Consider the following 16,237-nt stretch of genomic DNA (forward strand, 5'->3'; position numbering starts at 1 on the left):
AATCTGTGGTATCGCGATTGGTAAAGGGTTATTCTCCGCGCTCGTGACTCCGTTAGTGACTCTTGTGCTCACAACTCCAATTGTTGCTTCTACGTTAGTAGGGTCATTCACAATTTCTCCTTTTGAATTCTTTTTCTTCAGGGCCATGATGGAAATATGATTCGTAGAAGAAGAAGAACACAATAGTAATACCGGTTGGCAAGGGTGTAAGAATCTCGATGATGATGATGGTTATTGAGGAATTCAATGATGTAGGCCTTGCGGATGGTTCTTCTTGCCTCGTGGAGAGCAATACTTCTCTCTCTCTAGTAGATGGAATAGGGACAAGAGTAGAGGTATGACTTCTAACCAGATTGATAGAATAGGATAAAGTTCTTTAGTGTCTTCTCTTCGCAGATTAGAGTAGAAGAGGATGAAAGACCTTTTGTGTATCCCCTTCCTTGGGTTGAATGGAATGATGTCTCTTCGTCTCGCGGAATAGAGTCTCCTCCTTCTCGATTAGCGTCTCGTCCTCATCAAGATTGCTCTTGTTTCTCTTCCTAGTCATCCCCAAGCTCTCAATTTATAGTTTTATAGAGGGAAGGGGGGGTAAAAGAGAGGACGCTTGCTTTTTAACATTTTTTTATGACATCATCGATGACAAAGAGAGAACGCTTTATTTTAGCACTTCTGATGACATCATTGATGACGTCAAAGAGGGAGCTCTATTTTTGTAGCACAAAGATAAAAATTTACGAATCTATGGGCAAGCACTACATGGCGCATCATCATCGGGTGACCGTCACTCCAACGCGGAGACTAAGGCATAGACCTTGGCATCTTGGCCTTGACATACTTGGCAATGAGCTACAAAGGCTTCATTGGCACCGTTGGCTGCGCGCGAGAAGCTCCCACTAGCTTATAGGAAAATCTTCCCAGGAGGTCACCCATCCCAACAATGTCATCACCCAAGTGCACTTAACTACCAAGTGACTATCCACTAGGCTAGTTCTTTTTGTTGTTCTATACTACAAACATAGTTTTAATAAGCTAGTCTTGGGAGGGTCTCCCAAGTCTTTCTTCCATGAACTGGCATATAATACCTTAATAATAATTATTATTATCTTCATAATGAGAGTTAGTTTCATAAATCAATTTTCTTTGAAATATATATGCACATTAAAATAAACTAAGTAATGGGGACATTACATTGTATTTAATTGAGCCTTTCCCTTTAGTAATAAGGGTGGTAAGAATACCCCTGCTTCTCTCAAATAACATATCAGAATTGGCCCCCTCCAAAGTTGATGAAACTAGGGGTAGTACTAAGCCGTTAATTAAGGCTTGGAAATAAGCCTTAGAAGGCTTATAGAATATGGCACGTTTAAGAATAACCCATTTATATTTATATGTCTTAGTAATAAATAGAGAATAAAACAACTCCTCTCTCCCCTGTATTTGCATGTATAAGGGTAGAATTTCAAAGTTGAAAAAAGAGAAGAATTTTGTCTTGTAAAGAGATAAAATTGGTCCCCTCTTACTTCAATCAAGAGAAAGAAGCTTGAATTCTTGAACAAGTGGACAATAACTTTGTCTAGTAGACAAGAGGATGATGTTTTGTGATGGTGACCTTGAAGACCTGTCATGCATGTAGAGAAACCATGGTGAACAATGGCTCCCGAGGGGTTCACTATAGATGTTGTATGGTATCTCTATGGTATCACGTGAGTGTAAGGGAGAGGGTTTTTTGGAAGGGGACACTTAAGCATATACATTAGAGGTAGATCCCTCTTAATTTCCTATATTGAACTTAAATTTAAGGAGGGGATAGAGGAAAAAAAGAAGAGGGGGGATGCATTTGATCACCTCTCTCCATAGATTGGTTTCTCCATGGCATACAAGAGACCTTGAGTAGTAAGGTTAAAACCCTAAACCCTCACATAGTAGGGTTATTGAATTAATCGTAGTGTGGAAGGGGGGGAGTTGACACTCTCCCATGGTTTTGGTAGAGAGATTCAACTCCCCTTTTTCCAAAGAGAGCTTGGTGTCCGCTTGGTGTAGTCACTTTAAATATAAAGGGGTTCGATTCCCCTACTCTCTCTCCTCATGTGATAAGGGGGTAGTGGTAAGGGGGCACGAGCACTCAAAAACATTGTGGCACATACTTCGATGGTATCCAAGTGCCACTACATAAATCACTTTGTGATATGACCATTTTGATACTTTTAATTGCTTAGGATAATTCCAACTTTTAAAAAGAAAGTTATTATATGTTCTATGAAGACTTACATTTAAGAAAGGGGATACATAAAAAGTCATACATGTATATATCTTATAAGCTTAAATAGGGGGATATATTAGTCTTACAAGCTTCATAAATAGGGGTTTTTTTAGAAGTCCTTGCACGCAGGTGACATGTCTTCTTTACTATGAGTGAACCCCCCGTGCAATGACTACATAATCAATTAGAACCTCTCCTTTGATACCAATGCTGGAACTATTGAACCACAAATTGATAGACTATGCAAAAAATGAATTTCTCACAAAAGGAATAGAGAGAGAAATGCAAGAAGAGAGAGAGCATGATACCAATCCATGTATAATCTCCCATTAGTTGCATTCATAGAACACATTTATGGGCCTGACTTGAAACATGATGTTGCTTAGTATATATTTGAGTGCATTATTTGTTAATGCATTAAGCATCATTATGGAGATTCCTATGGTTTGCTTATGCCTTTGCCTATACATAATGGACCATGGGAATAAATCTTCATAGATTTTATAACTAGCTTACCCATTACAATTGCACATAATGATATGATATGGACTATTGTTGATAGGTTTAGCAAAGAAGCATATTTCATACAATGTAAAAAGACATTATCTACACCTTAGATATTGTTCATATGTACCATCTTTCCTGAGCACAAATTTCCCAAGGTTATTGTTTTTTATAGAGATGATAGTTTTTGTAATCACTTTTGGGTTGCTTTAAAAATCTAAATACAAAAAAGACTTTATGTTTGCTTTTCACCTTGAGAGCAATGGATAAATTAAAGAAACCAATAGTGCCATTCTTTATCTACTAGATGTTAAACAATTTATCGTCCTTTCACCCCCCCCCCCCCCCCAAAAAAAAAAAACACACCCACCTACACACACATAGAGTGAATAAAATATGAGGGATATATATATATATATGTAGAGAGAGAGAGAGAGAGAGAGAGAGAGAGAGAGAGAGAGAGAGAGAGAGAAGAAGAAGAAGAAGAAGAAGAAGAAGAAGAAGAGTGAAAAAGAAAGGAGAGACAAGAGAGAGGAAAATGATGAGCTTATGAGGTCACACAAATAGACAATCATATTTAAAGCACACACGTATATACATGCATATGCATATACATATAAACATATGCACACAAATTCAACTACATTAAATTATAGCCTAAAGTAGAAATGGAATAACATGTAGAGTGAACAATTTAAAAAAATATAGTTCGTAACATTTAACTAATAGTAACATTTTTATAAAGTGATATTTCAATATTATATCAATAATATTAATTAGTATTATAATATTATGATTTATTCTAACATATAATATATTCTCATCAAAATTTTTAAATTAATACATTAGATTAGAAACAATAATTTAACAACGTTATATTAGATAATATAATAACATTTAGAATGAATGATCCAAAAAGTATGAAGTTAGTCATTGTTGTATTATAATAATATTTTTTTCAAGGCTATTTTGTTATAACATTCATTATGATATGCAATTTTACATTAAAAAAGTAGGGTTTATTTAAAAATTAGTACTACAAGTTTATTATTAAGTGTAATCTAATAGATGATATAGTAATATTAAAATTTTAATATTATATTTCATTGTATAATCATAATATTTATATAATATGTATTATTATTAAAAGTTATATAATAGAATTTACTATATATAATAAATTACCTACTATACATACCTTTAATATAGTATTGATAATTACATTAATGATTTATACTACACAATACATATACATATCATAGTAACATATGATCATACATGAATTACATGATATCACATTATTAATTTGTATAATATAATATGTATCATACAATATATCATATACTGCATATTATATTGTATCTTGAATATTTGTATATTATTACTATATTATTATACTTGTTCTATGGTATTTAATATGCATTGATTGTAGGTCGGCGATTGCGCGTGCGTGCGCGCACACGCGCGCGCACACACACACACACACACACACACACACACACACACACACAATATATGTGTGAACCATACCTTAGTATGTAAAGTGTCCTAATTGTTACTAAAACTAGTGCAAAGCACAATTTGTTCTTCTAAATCTTTGCACGTAGAAGGGGAGTGAGAGAATAAGAGTATATGATTGGAAGAAAGAAGAGATATAAGAAAGAATAGATGAGAGATCAATTAGGTCTTAATGAATGTATGTTACACACATTACACAAAAAGTGTGATATAATAAAATTATTGTAGAAATATGATAATACATTACACATATTATTTCTTCAGATAACTCTTGTGTGATTTAGAGTGTAAGCCATAAAACCTATTTAGCGTATAAGCTACAATACCAAAACATCACGCCTCTGTGAGAACTCTCTTGGAAGGTAGAGTGTCCCAAACCACACCGGTAGGAGGGACCGAAAGCCTCTAGGTGTATAACGCCCAATCGTCTAATCACTACTAGGTAGAAGTGCAAACATATAGCGCTTAGAAGGTAGAGTGTCCCAAACCACATCGGTAGGAGGGACTGAAAGCCTCTAGGTGTATAACGCCCAATCGCCTAGTCACTACTAGGTAGAAGTGCAAACATATAACGCTTAGAAGGTAGAGTGTCCCAAACCACACCGGTAGGAGGGACGGAAAGCCTCTAGGTGTATAACGCCCAATCGTCTAGTCACTAGGCTACTAGGTAGAGGTACAAACATATAACGCTTAGAAGTTAGGGGGAAGTTAAGTGCATTTCAATACAATATTTCCAAGACATGGTGACAAGTGGGAGAGGAGAGGGAATGAGCAATATGCAATATGCATACCTACATGTGGGCTATGACTTTGGTTAAGTATGGGGGAGAGACTAAAGGTTTCTTTGTAGCGTTTGCTGTTGCAGCGATGATAATGGATATCATCAGCAAGCGCACGGACCGAGCACCTGCTGTGTGGGATCGCTCGTCTTTAAGCGCGCAGAACGATTAACGAAACGCTGCTGCACGTCTCACCTCCATCATCCTTCCTAAGGAGAAACAGGGATGTTCTCTGACAGGATACGCAGTTCAGTGCAATTCATCTGATCAGATGGTGCATCCAAGAATCGCTCATTGTCAAGAAACCTTTCGTTCTTCTCTGAAAATTGTGCAAGCAGGTGTCCCCACCAAATCTCATACTTTCGTGGAGATCCTCAAAGCTTGCTGCTGTCCTTCTAAAGGCAGGCTGGCCCATGCTCACGTTGTAGAAACCGGCATGGAATCAGATGCACATGTTGGAAGTAGCCTCATTGCCATGTATGCAAAGTGTGTCTGCTTTGAAGATGCATGCAATCTATTTGACAAGTTTCAGGATGCTGTCTCCCTGGCTGCACTTATATCCGGTTATGTTGATCGCAGCCATGGTCTTGAAGCCCTTAATGTGTTTGCGATGGCTCACAATAAGGGTGTGCAGCCAGATGTTGTCCTTTCTGTGTGCCTTGTGCAAGCATGTTCTGACATAGCATCTCTTGAAGATGGAAGACTTATCCATGTGGGGATCACAAAACAAGGGTTTGACTCAGATCGTAGGCTTGGTAATGTCTTGGTTGACATGTATGCTAAATGCAGTAGTTTGTCTGATGCGCGGAAGCTGTTCGACACACTCCCAAGGCGAGATGTGGTCTCTTGGTCAACAATAATTGCAGGATACACAGATCAGGGGGTCTCTTCACAAGCCATTCAGTTGTTTCAAAGTATGCTGCAGGAGGGCATAAACCCAAACAAGGTCACATTTTTATCCATGCTTAGAGTTTGTTCTAGAATAGCTGCTCTAGACCAAGGAATGTTAATACATTTTCTCATCTTGAATCAGGACCTGGATCTGAATCCTTTTATTGGGAGTGCATTGATTAATATGTATGTTAAATGCAGATGCTTAGAAGATGCACATAGAATTTTTGAAATGATGCCTATTCATGATGTGGTTTCTGTGTCTTGTCTGATTGCAGGATATTCTGACAACAATCAAAGCCAAAAGGCTCTTTCTATTTTTAGGAGAATACGATCAACAGGCTGTAAAATGGACAAGCACATTTTTACATGTGCTTTCAAAGCATGTACTAGTTTGATGTCCTTTGGTGATGGGAAGCTGATCCATACTGATGTTACTGAGTATGGGCTTGAGTTGGAACTATCTGTAGCAAGCCATCTGGTTGCTATGTATATTAAGTGTGGTAGTTTAGAAGATGCAATCAGGGTTTTCGATTTGATGCAAGTGCAAGATAATGTGACATGCTCCTTGGTGATTCCAGCCTGTGTGGAGTGCGGGCATGTTAAGAAAGCTTTTGCAGTGTTTGAGAGAATGATGAAAGAAGACATGTTACCAGATGAAGCTACCTATTTGTCGCTTCTTAAGGCATGTTCAAGTTTAGTTGCTGCTGATAAGGGCAAGCTGCTGCATTTTGAGCTAATTTCCAGAGGCCTTGAAGCAAATAGTTACATTGGTAGTGCTATTGTGACTATGTATTCCAACTGTGGCTGTCTAGGTGATGCACGTAGGGTGTTTGACAGTTTGCAAAGTGAAAATGCAGTACTATGGAATTCAATGATTACAAAATATGCTAAATCTGAATGCTATGAGGAGGCCTTGGAACTCTTAGGGAAAATGCAAGAAGAAGGTGTAGAACCTAGCAGAGTTACTTTTCTGAGTATGTTAGGGATGTGTTCTGATTTAGGAGCTTTAGAGCAAGGCAGGATGATCCATGCACTAATTATGGTGAGAGGTTTGCCGTTAGAACAGTTTGTTGGAAATGCGTTAATTGATATGTACAGCCAGGGTGGTAATGTAAAAGATGCGCAAAAATTATTCGACCATTTGATAGTTAGAGACATTGTCTCGTGGTCTGCTCTTATCAAAGCACATACTGATCAAGGCAATGCAGTGGATGCTCTTCAGCTCTTTGGACAGATGCTGAAAGAGGCCATGAGTCCTAATGAATTCACTTTTGTTTGCATTATCAAAGTGTATTCTGAATTAGGAGATGTGTATGGAGGTAATAAAATTTACTGTTTTATTATTGAGAGGGCTTTTGAATCAAATCTGCATATTGCAACCACTTTGATTGATATGTACGCTAAAAGCAATAGCTTTCAGGATGCGTGTGGAGTGTTTGATGTACTGCAAGCACGAAATGTGGTTTCCTGTTCATCGTTGATCTCTGCATGTGCAAAATGTGGACATGAGCAGGAAGCTTTGGCTTTATTACGGAAAATGGATATGGAAGGTATAGAGCCAAATGAAGTCTCATACATTTTGGCCATGGAAGCACTGTCCATTCTAAGTGCTTTGGTGAATCAGGGAAAGTTAATTCATTGTAGATTACTGGAGCAAGGCTTGGAGTCCGATGTTTTTGCTGCTAACTCACTTGTAGCCATGTATGCAAAATGTGGAAGTCTTGACGATGCTTGCAGTGTGTTTGACAAGTTACCAGAAAGGAATGTGGTATCATGGAATGCCATTATTGCAGGCTTTGCAGATCATGGGCAATTTGATAATTGCCAGCAGTATTTTATAAAAATGCAACTGGAAGGTTTCAAGCCAGACAGTGCAACTTTTGTTAGTCTGATGTCTTCCTGTAGTCATTCAGGCCTTCTTCAGGAGGGCACTCAACTGATCTTGGCTATGAATCAAATATATGGTCTGACACCAGCAATTGAGCATCATATCTGCATGGTGGATATGCTTGGCCGTGCTGGTTTTTTATCTGAAGCAGAGCAATGGGTTTCCAAAATGCCAGTTGAGCCAACTTCCTTGGTTTGGATGACACTGCTAGGTTCTTGTGCAAAGTACAAAGACATGGAGATAGGACAGAGAGCTTTCGATTATCTTCGGAGTTGTGATTGTGACCATGAGGCCAGCTATGTTCTAATGTCAAAAATATACTCAGCCAACTGCTTGTGGAAGTCTGGTGAGGAAGTCAAACAATGTGGGTGAGCGTAATAAATGTGTATGTTATGTACCATTCATCTCTCAGGTCTGACTTGGTGTATGTGGCAGGGATCTCAAGTGAATGGCAAGGATATTAAGCATACCATACATGGTTTAAAGCATCGAAAGATAGGTTATTTTATACGTTTGGACTCAGAAGTCAACACATTTCCTAGTGTTGGACTTGTGGGCTTCAGGCAATCATGTCCAGAAGACGGGGTTTGCCAGGCATTAGGACAATGGTGGAAATATCAGAGTAACATTCAGGGCAGCATTACCTAAAACAAGTAATTGCAAGATGAAAGGAATAATAAGGCAATAAATGAATGCCCAATAAGTCAATCTCTTTCATGTCAAGAAGGCTTGTATACAAAGCCCCGTGATGACATCTACTATGGCTTCATGGTAAGCAGGGTGGGAGGGCACCTCTGCAATGCAGGTGTTTTGGGTTAAAAAAGAATTTTACAGGAGATACGTGGAACTCTATATGGAGGGACATCATCTAACATAAGCCACAAAAACAGGAGTTGCAATGTACTTGGATGGTGCCTTCGAGGAGCTGACGGCCATCTATTGTCCTGTTTTAATGTTGCCGCACTTCAGTGATGTCTTATGGTAATTTGTAATGGCCATGATATTGGTGTGAGACAATGCTGCAGCAGCATAGACAGTGCTAGAAGCCAAAGGGTCACCAGTCAATCATGCATGCCTTGAAGAAGTAGGCATAATCTCACTGGGAAAGAGAGAGATGACTGACCAAGGTAGTCTTTGTGAAAGCAGGATACACCATACCTTGAAAAAATGGAGGCACAGAGTGCTAGAAGCCAAAAGAGTTACCAGTCACTCATGCATGCCTTGAAGAAGTGGAAACAATCTCTCTCTGGGAAAGAAAGAGATGACTGATCAAGATAGTCTTTGTGTAAAATGAAAGCAGACAATATGATGGCAGATGCATTGAGCATTTAGCCACTTCAGTTGATTTTTTCTCACATATGAAGCAGCTCTACAAGGTGGATCTAGACTTTGGCATAGACAGAGTTGCATGCGCTTAGGTGGCTATATTTATTACCATATAAGTCCCCCTTGGATGAGCAAACCTTTACAAGTCGCAAACAACACAATGCTTAAAACATAGGACTTGGCAATTTACTCACCTTTCAACTGAAAGCCAACAACAAGTCACCCCCCTAACAAGTCACCCCCCTAACCTGGGGTTGGTTGGCAGCAAGAAGCTTCTAGCCTCTAACAGCTACCATTTCATACCACTAGCCAACACGATATGTGGATGTCGAGTTGTTCCAGGGCCTATATTCCCATGTGTGAGGAGTTGTCTCCATAAATGATCCCAAAAAATCCCTTTTATAGGTTTCAGTAACCTCTTGACATATTGCCCTCCTAGCGATAACCCTTTTGGGAACCACTGGAGATCTTCCTGCCCTACTGCTAACTTCACTTAGACCCATGACTATAAACCTTGATTCTATCAAATAAGCAATCAATTGGCTATGTTACTTATCTTTGTGGTTCTGAAAGCACATACCAGCTAGAGCATAGTTTGAAACATTTACTAGTTCTCTTGGTTTTGAGTTGTTTGGCACTTCTTATCCCTCTACAAATTATATCCCATTATGTAGACTTATCTTTGCAGTTCTGTTTGCGAACTCTAGCATCTCGCACCATAACTTGCATAGCTTTTTGCAATCTTTCTTTTACCCAGGGATAATCGGTTGTCAAGGGTGATAAGCATAGTAATCACAAACGGGATGTATCTTGCAGCCACAGCCCTAAATCCAAACAGATTCTCCATTAGAAACATCACCCTTAGCACATTCTGAATCGTAGGACGCTTTGAAGACCACATATTTAGGCAAATGTCTTAGTTCGATCTGAGTGACTCATGCATAAATGTTCCTCTCGAGGTGAGGTTTCTGGGTTATCCTCTTAAGGGATTGCTTGGATCTATTTTGCTTGGCTGCTAACCATCTCTCTGCTGTTCTTTTCCGGACTTATTGTTTCTTTGCCTGCATGCAACATTGCTTTTCCCCTTTAAGTCTGTTGCGCATTCTCAATCTTGCTTGTAGATGCCTTGGGTCGCTACATGTATTTGCCTTCTTTCTTCTGGCTTGACTCGGTTGTTGTTTCCTTATGGGGAAACAGCCTTAGTGTCTTGACACTTGAGGCCCCTCAGCCTTCTTTTTAGTTGTCTTTTCCTCCTGCTCCTGTCTTGGGCGTGCCTTACCAAAACGGCCTGACACTTCGCAGATGTAGTCGGGCATCAGGAAGGGAATGCTAAAAACTGAACCTTGGTGACAATTTCAGGCTCGTTTTCATCGAATAGCTCAGGGGCCTCCGGCAGTTCCTTTCATCGATTTCAGGAGTATGCATGTCTCTGCTCGCATGGCAACCCACCATAACCTTTTCAAGCACCTTAGCCAATTTAACAACTTCCCCTTCTCAAGACATTGAAAGCTTTTCGGCTGCTGTGATTTCTCAAGGCACTAAACAATCCCTTAACCTCCTTGAAGACAACTGGCAAAATAGTTGTCTATGTGCCCCTTGCTATATCTAGCCCCCCTCCTTAATCTACTATTCCAATCGGATGTTGTAAATGCATCTCTTCCAATTTATTCATATATACCAGCGACATGACAAGAAAAGCTTCCCCTTCTAGCCAATCATAGCCTTTTTGCTTTTATGCATACGGCTTAGATTAACCAAACTGTCTGGACCTATGGCGGATAAAAATGCTGTGCCCGCAACCTTCCAACCGTTGATGCGAGCCATGCTTGTGACAGAAATATTTTATATTAATTACACGGGAGTGAGTTCAGCTCTCACAGTTACATCAACATAAATTTCCAAAAAATTACAAGCGCTTGGAAAGAACTGTTGCCGCACTTCCGCTGCTTGTATCTGCTTCCTCTGTTTCCACTGTTGGGACTTTCTACAGTTTCGAACAGGAACGTTGGTTGATAGAAGATAGCGCGTATCTTTCTCTTACGGCCCTCTTGGTCTCTTCCTAGGTTGTTGGCGGTGGTGACCTGAAGACACAAGACAATGCTTGCAGCAACACATGGATGTCATGGCGACTTTGAAAGAAGGATGAAAACTTGAAGCATAACTGAAACCTTGTGTGACTCAGAAACTTGCGCACCTGAGCTTTTACACAACTTGCTATGCTCTGTGTGACCAAGGTAATGCTAAAATAATGTATAACAGATATGCCTTTTACAATGCTTAGTAATTTGTAACCTCTGCACATGCTGTTGGACGCCCTCGTCAGATCGATTCATGTAAGACGCCACAGTGAATCTGCAGGTGGCCCGCCAGGATTACATATGATCGTATTGATGCCATAGCACGATAATTATGCGTATTAATCAAGGCGCAAACAGATATTATGGGCCACTTCTATTGATCTGTGCTGCAAAATATGGGGTTTGTGAATTGGAGCTGGTGATTGATGGAGATGGATCAAAACATGGTCGTGGTAAGCCTTGGCCGTGCAAACCGCTAATTTGCTCGATCAAGTATCCAGAACTTCTACATATGGCCTAAATAGTATATGCATCGCATCTATGTCTATAGAGCGCGCATACACAGACACAGAGAGAGAGAGAGAGAGAGAGAGAGAGAGAGAGAGAGCACAATATCAAGGGTGCATTGTTCAAACACACACGGCAAGCATGTTAAGGAAAGTTTTCTTTAGATTGTTCAGTATAGGAAATTTGTAAGCACAAGTGATGAACACAAAAATATCGAGAATTAAAAACTTTGACCATTGCAAATGATTATAATAGATAGTTGATGCTTCCTAGCTAGATAATTTTCTAGACTTACGGATCTACCATTGTATTTATAGGCTACTTTCTTGTATAATCTCGATCGTGTAGACTTGTATGGCCTAATGCCTTGTTGCTTTGGCAGCCTTTAAACAAAGGCTGTTATGTTAGTATCAACCTTCCTTGCTAGAGGCAAGGCAACATATTTCACCTATTCTAAATGGAGTGGAGTACTCACATGCCCAGGTTATTCGGTTATTCAAGACAAGTCAATCAGATGGGTCAACCTCCTTCATAAGTAGCTCTTGAAGGTGAATTACCTATTGAGATGAAAATCTTATACCATACTAAAGGTGTCATTGGGTCTTCTCTCAAGGTTATAGAGGACATTGGACCTTGTCAAGTCAGACACGTAGGGACACCTACACAAAGATCCAGAACTATGGGGCAAATGGCAATGTGATTGTGTAACAAATTTATTGAGGGATATATGTTGAAGTGTCAAGTGCTTGGGGTCACAACTAGTTCTTAGGTTTGCATGCATTGGGTAAGTTTCAGGTGGTGATCACTAGCTCCCACATATTTATTGTCCATGGCTAATGTTTACACTGTCTTGCTTCAAACTTATGAGATGCAGCCAACCACCATTCACAAGATGTAGATCAATGGTGAAAGAACAGACTTCTTGATGCCAATTGAGCTACATTGGCTATTCCCAAGCCATCATGAGTGGGAAAAGGGGTCATCAAACGAGGATCTTGCTCTTTTACACAATGGATGGTTAAGGTGTATATTGGTTGCTTATTCCCTATCAATCGGGACTAGAATCGTTCAATGTATTTACCATACTTTGTTTTGCTTTACAGGGAAGGAAAGGCAATGAAGAAGAAGTCACTACAAGAGTCAAGCTTGGTGCACATGGCAGAATGGATTTAGCCACCTGAGCCTCTATTTCCATTGAATCTCACTCTACCATTCATTTTGTAAGGTTGGTTTGTAGCAATTTTAATGTAAACTAGAGCATAATGAATTGTGACAACGATTAGAGCGCGCACACACACACACATAGTAATAAACCCCCTATCCGCATTCCATAGGAACTCCCTAGAAATAAATAAAATTATTTGAAAATTTTTAAATCTCCTTCCCCCCTGTCGATGCTGCGAACAGGTGCCGGGGGGGGGAAGAAGTAGATGATGACGACGAAGGAGTGAATGACGATGATAACGACAATGATGAGGCGTGGCCTACCCCTCCCCCCTCTGGCCATATCGCCAAACCACGGCCACCTGGAGGACTGAGAATCCTCACCGCCATGCTCATGCCAACAGGTGGTGGGTGGGGTGAGACACCACCACCACCACTCCATATTACCTCCCCCTCCCCCCATTATAAAATCCCCCCCATGGCAATGGAGAGGACGCCACGACACGCTGCCTCTCTGGAGAGAGAGAGAGAGAGAGAGAGATCTGGAAGGTTCCAAAAACTCCCTCCCTTAAGAGGGGTTCATACGCACAAGCCCTGCAATCGCATACAATTCCACCCTCCACTCGCTCTTGTTCTGGAGGCCTCGATTGCATAATCCTTGCTCCCACTTCGTGAAATTTCTCTGCAAGGTTAGGTAGTCCAGCAAGATCCTCTACCAAGGATGCATACAACTAGGCCATTTTCCAAGATGCCTCGATCTATCGATCAATTCCTTGGCCGAATTCTCATCTTAGTTGAGAGATTCATAAGCTAAAGATATGGCTCCAAAACGAAGAGTGACACACACCAATGGAAATCCTGCATCCAACAATAGAGCCACTAGCCAGGGTGTTGCAGTTAGTACGAATACAATGTCGGGTATGGATAATTCATCTCCAAATACCTAGGTACTAATTGCCATCTCCTCTACTCATTGAGTCATAGATTATATCGCCTTGGCATGCGCATGAATTCATTTAAATGAGTAGCTTGAATTTATTTTTCAATACTTAGGGAATCATAGGATAAAATTTTTCCGTGTTAGGTTCACCATAATCATAAATGACCTTACATAGATTTATGCATATGGCGCATTGGAACTCGCACAAATCCTTGTACCCAAATAAAATCATTGAAAGGGATAAACTTCATCTCAATTATTCGCAAGACTGAGTCTTCAAAGTGCATGAAGAAGTAAAGTGCATCTAAATGCTATGTGACAAATTCATACGTAGCATAAAAAGCATATAAGGTTTCAAAGTATTGTCGACTCCCTCTTCTTGCAAATTAGTAGTTATGTTTTTGCCACATTGAAGGTATATGTTGTAGCTTGCACGTCTGATGGATTGCATGGTAAGCAACCTAGTCTAAAAGAAATTCACTTTTGAAAACAATAATCATGAGGATTAAAACTAAGATGTCTTGAGATTCGTCTGAAAACTACTACTTTCATCAATTCAATTTGGGGTTAGGCTAGATACAAACAACAACACCAGGCCTCAAAGGCAAGTGGAGAGCCCAAGGATTAGGAAACCCTAAGTCAAAGGAAGACCCGATACTTTTTTACTTCTTGGGAAGAAGGCGCGTGGCCTACCCCTCCCCCCTCTGGCCATATCGCCAATCCACGGCCACCTGGAGGGCTGAGAATCCTCACCGCCATGCTCATGCCAACAGGTGGTGGGTGGGGTGAGACACCACCACCACCACCCCATATTACCTCCCCCTCCCCCCCATTATAAAATCCCCCCCATGGCAATGGAGAGGACGCCACGACATGCTGCCTCTCTGGAGAGAGAGAGAGAGAGAGAGAGAGAGAGAGAGAGAGAGAGAGAGAGAGAGAGAAGAGAGAGAGAGATCTGGAAGGTTCCAAAAACTCCCTCCCTTAAGAGGGGTTCATACGCACAAGCCCTGCAATCGCATACAATTCCACCCTCCACTCGCTCTTGTTCTGGAGGCCTCAATTGCATAATCCTTGCTCCCACTTCGTGAAATTTCTCTACAAGGTTAGGTAGTCCAGCAAGATCCTCTACCAAGGATGCATACAACTAGGCCATTTTCCAAGATGCCTCGATCTATCGATCAATTCCTTGGCTGAATCCTCATCTTAGTTGAGAGATTCATAAGCTAAAGATATGGCTCCAAAACGAAGAGTGACACACACCAATGGAAATCCTGCATCCAACAATAGAGCCACTAGCCAGGGTGTTGCAGTTAATACGAATACAATGTCGGGTATGGATAATTCATCTCCAAATACCTAGGTACTAATTGCCATCTCCTCTACTCATTGAGTCATAGATTATATCGCCTTGGCATGCGCATGAATTCATTTAAATGAGTAGCTTGAATTTATTTTTCAATACTTGGGGAATCATAGGATAAAATTTTTCCGTGTTAGGTTCACCATAATCATAAATGACCTTACATAGATTTATGCATATGGCGCATTGGAACTCGCACAAATCCTTGTACCCAAATAAAATCGTTGAAAGGGATAAACTTCATCTCAATTATTCGCAAGACTGAGTCTTCAAAGTGCATGAAGAAGTAAATTGCATCTAAATGCTATGCGACAAATTCATACGTAGCATGAAAAGCATATAAGGGTTCAAAGTATTGTCGACTCCCTCTTCTTGCAAATTAGTAGTTATGTTTTTGCCACATTGAAGGTATATGTTGTAGCTTGCACGTCTGATGGATTGCATGGTAAGCAACCTAGTCTAAAAGAAATTCACTTTTGAAACTCTAAGATCTTTGCTCAAGCTCTTGCTAACATCATGAACTAATAGCTCAAGTTTGATAGTTTGGGATCTTGATGATGCACGTAGTTAGTACAAACAATAATCATGAGGATTAAAACTAAGATGTCTTGAGATTCGTCTAAAAACTACTACTTTCATGAATCCAATTTGGGGTTAGGCTAGATACAGACAACAACACCAGGCCTCAAAGGCAAGTGGAGAGCCCAAGGATTAGGAAACCCTAAGTCAAAGGAAGACCGATACTTTTATACTTCTTGGGAAGAAGGTTGGGTTGTCGATCAATGTATGTGATCAATTGAACTTACATCTTGTATAGTTGTATGAGACCTTAACATATGCCTTAGCCGAAGGAAGGGAGTGTTAAGTAAAATTTTGCATAATAGTATTGCTCTTAGATCCCAAGGGGAAGAGCGAATATGCAGATGGAAATGTTATCGCACCTATTCTTGCATTGTTTGGAAAAATACAATTGGTTTTGTTGGTTGATCAAACAACATCCTAAATATTATTACATTCAA

General features: G+C 40.1%; 1 protein-coding gene across 1 annotated transcript; it reads left to right on the forward strand.

Moving 5' to 3' along the window:
- The first annotated feature begins 5,497 nt into the window (after positions 1-5,497).
- On the forward strand, positions 5,498-9,198 carry LOC148035880 (pentatricopeptide repeat-containing protein At1g06140, mitochondrial-like). The gene is made up of 4 exons (XM_087678858.1): positions 5,498-5,816; positions 5,873-6,007; positions 6,231-8,189; positions 8,279-9,198. Exons 1-4 carry the CDS (start codon positions 5,498-5,500, stop codon positions 8,305-8,307), a joined length of 2,442 nt encoding a protein of 813 aa, XP_087534984.1. The 3' UTR covers positions 8,308-9,198.
- Positions 9,199-16,237: the final 7,039 nt, after the last annotated feature.

The sequence above is a fragment of the Lygodium microphyllum genome, chromosome 5, assembly GCF_053477565.2.
Source record: "Lygodium microphyllum isolate KBCC chromosome 5, Lygodium_microphyllum_v1.1.10, whole genome shotgun sequence".
Taxonomy (NCBI): domain Eukaryota; kingdom Viridiplantae; phylum Streptophyta; class Polypodiopsida; order Schizaeales; family Lygodiaceae; genus Lygodium; species Lygodium microphyllum.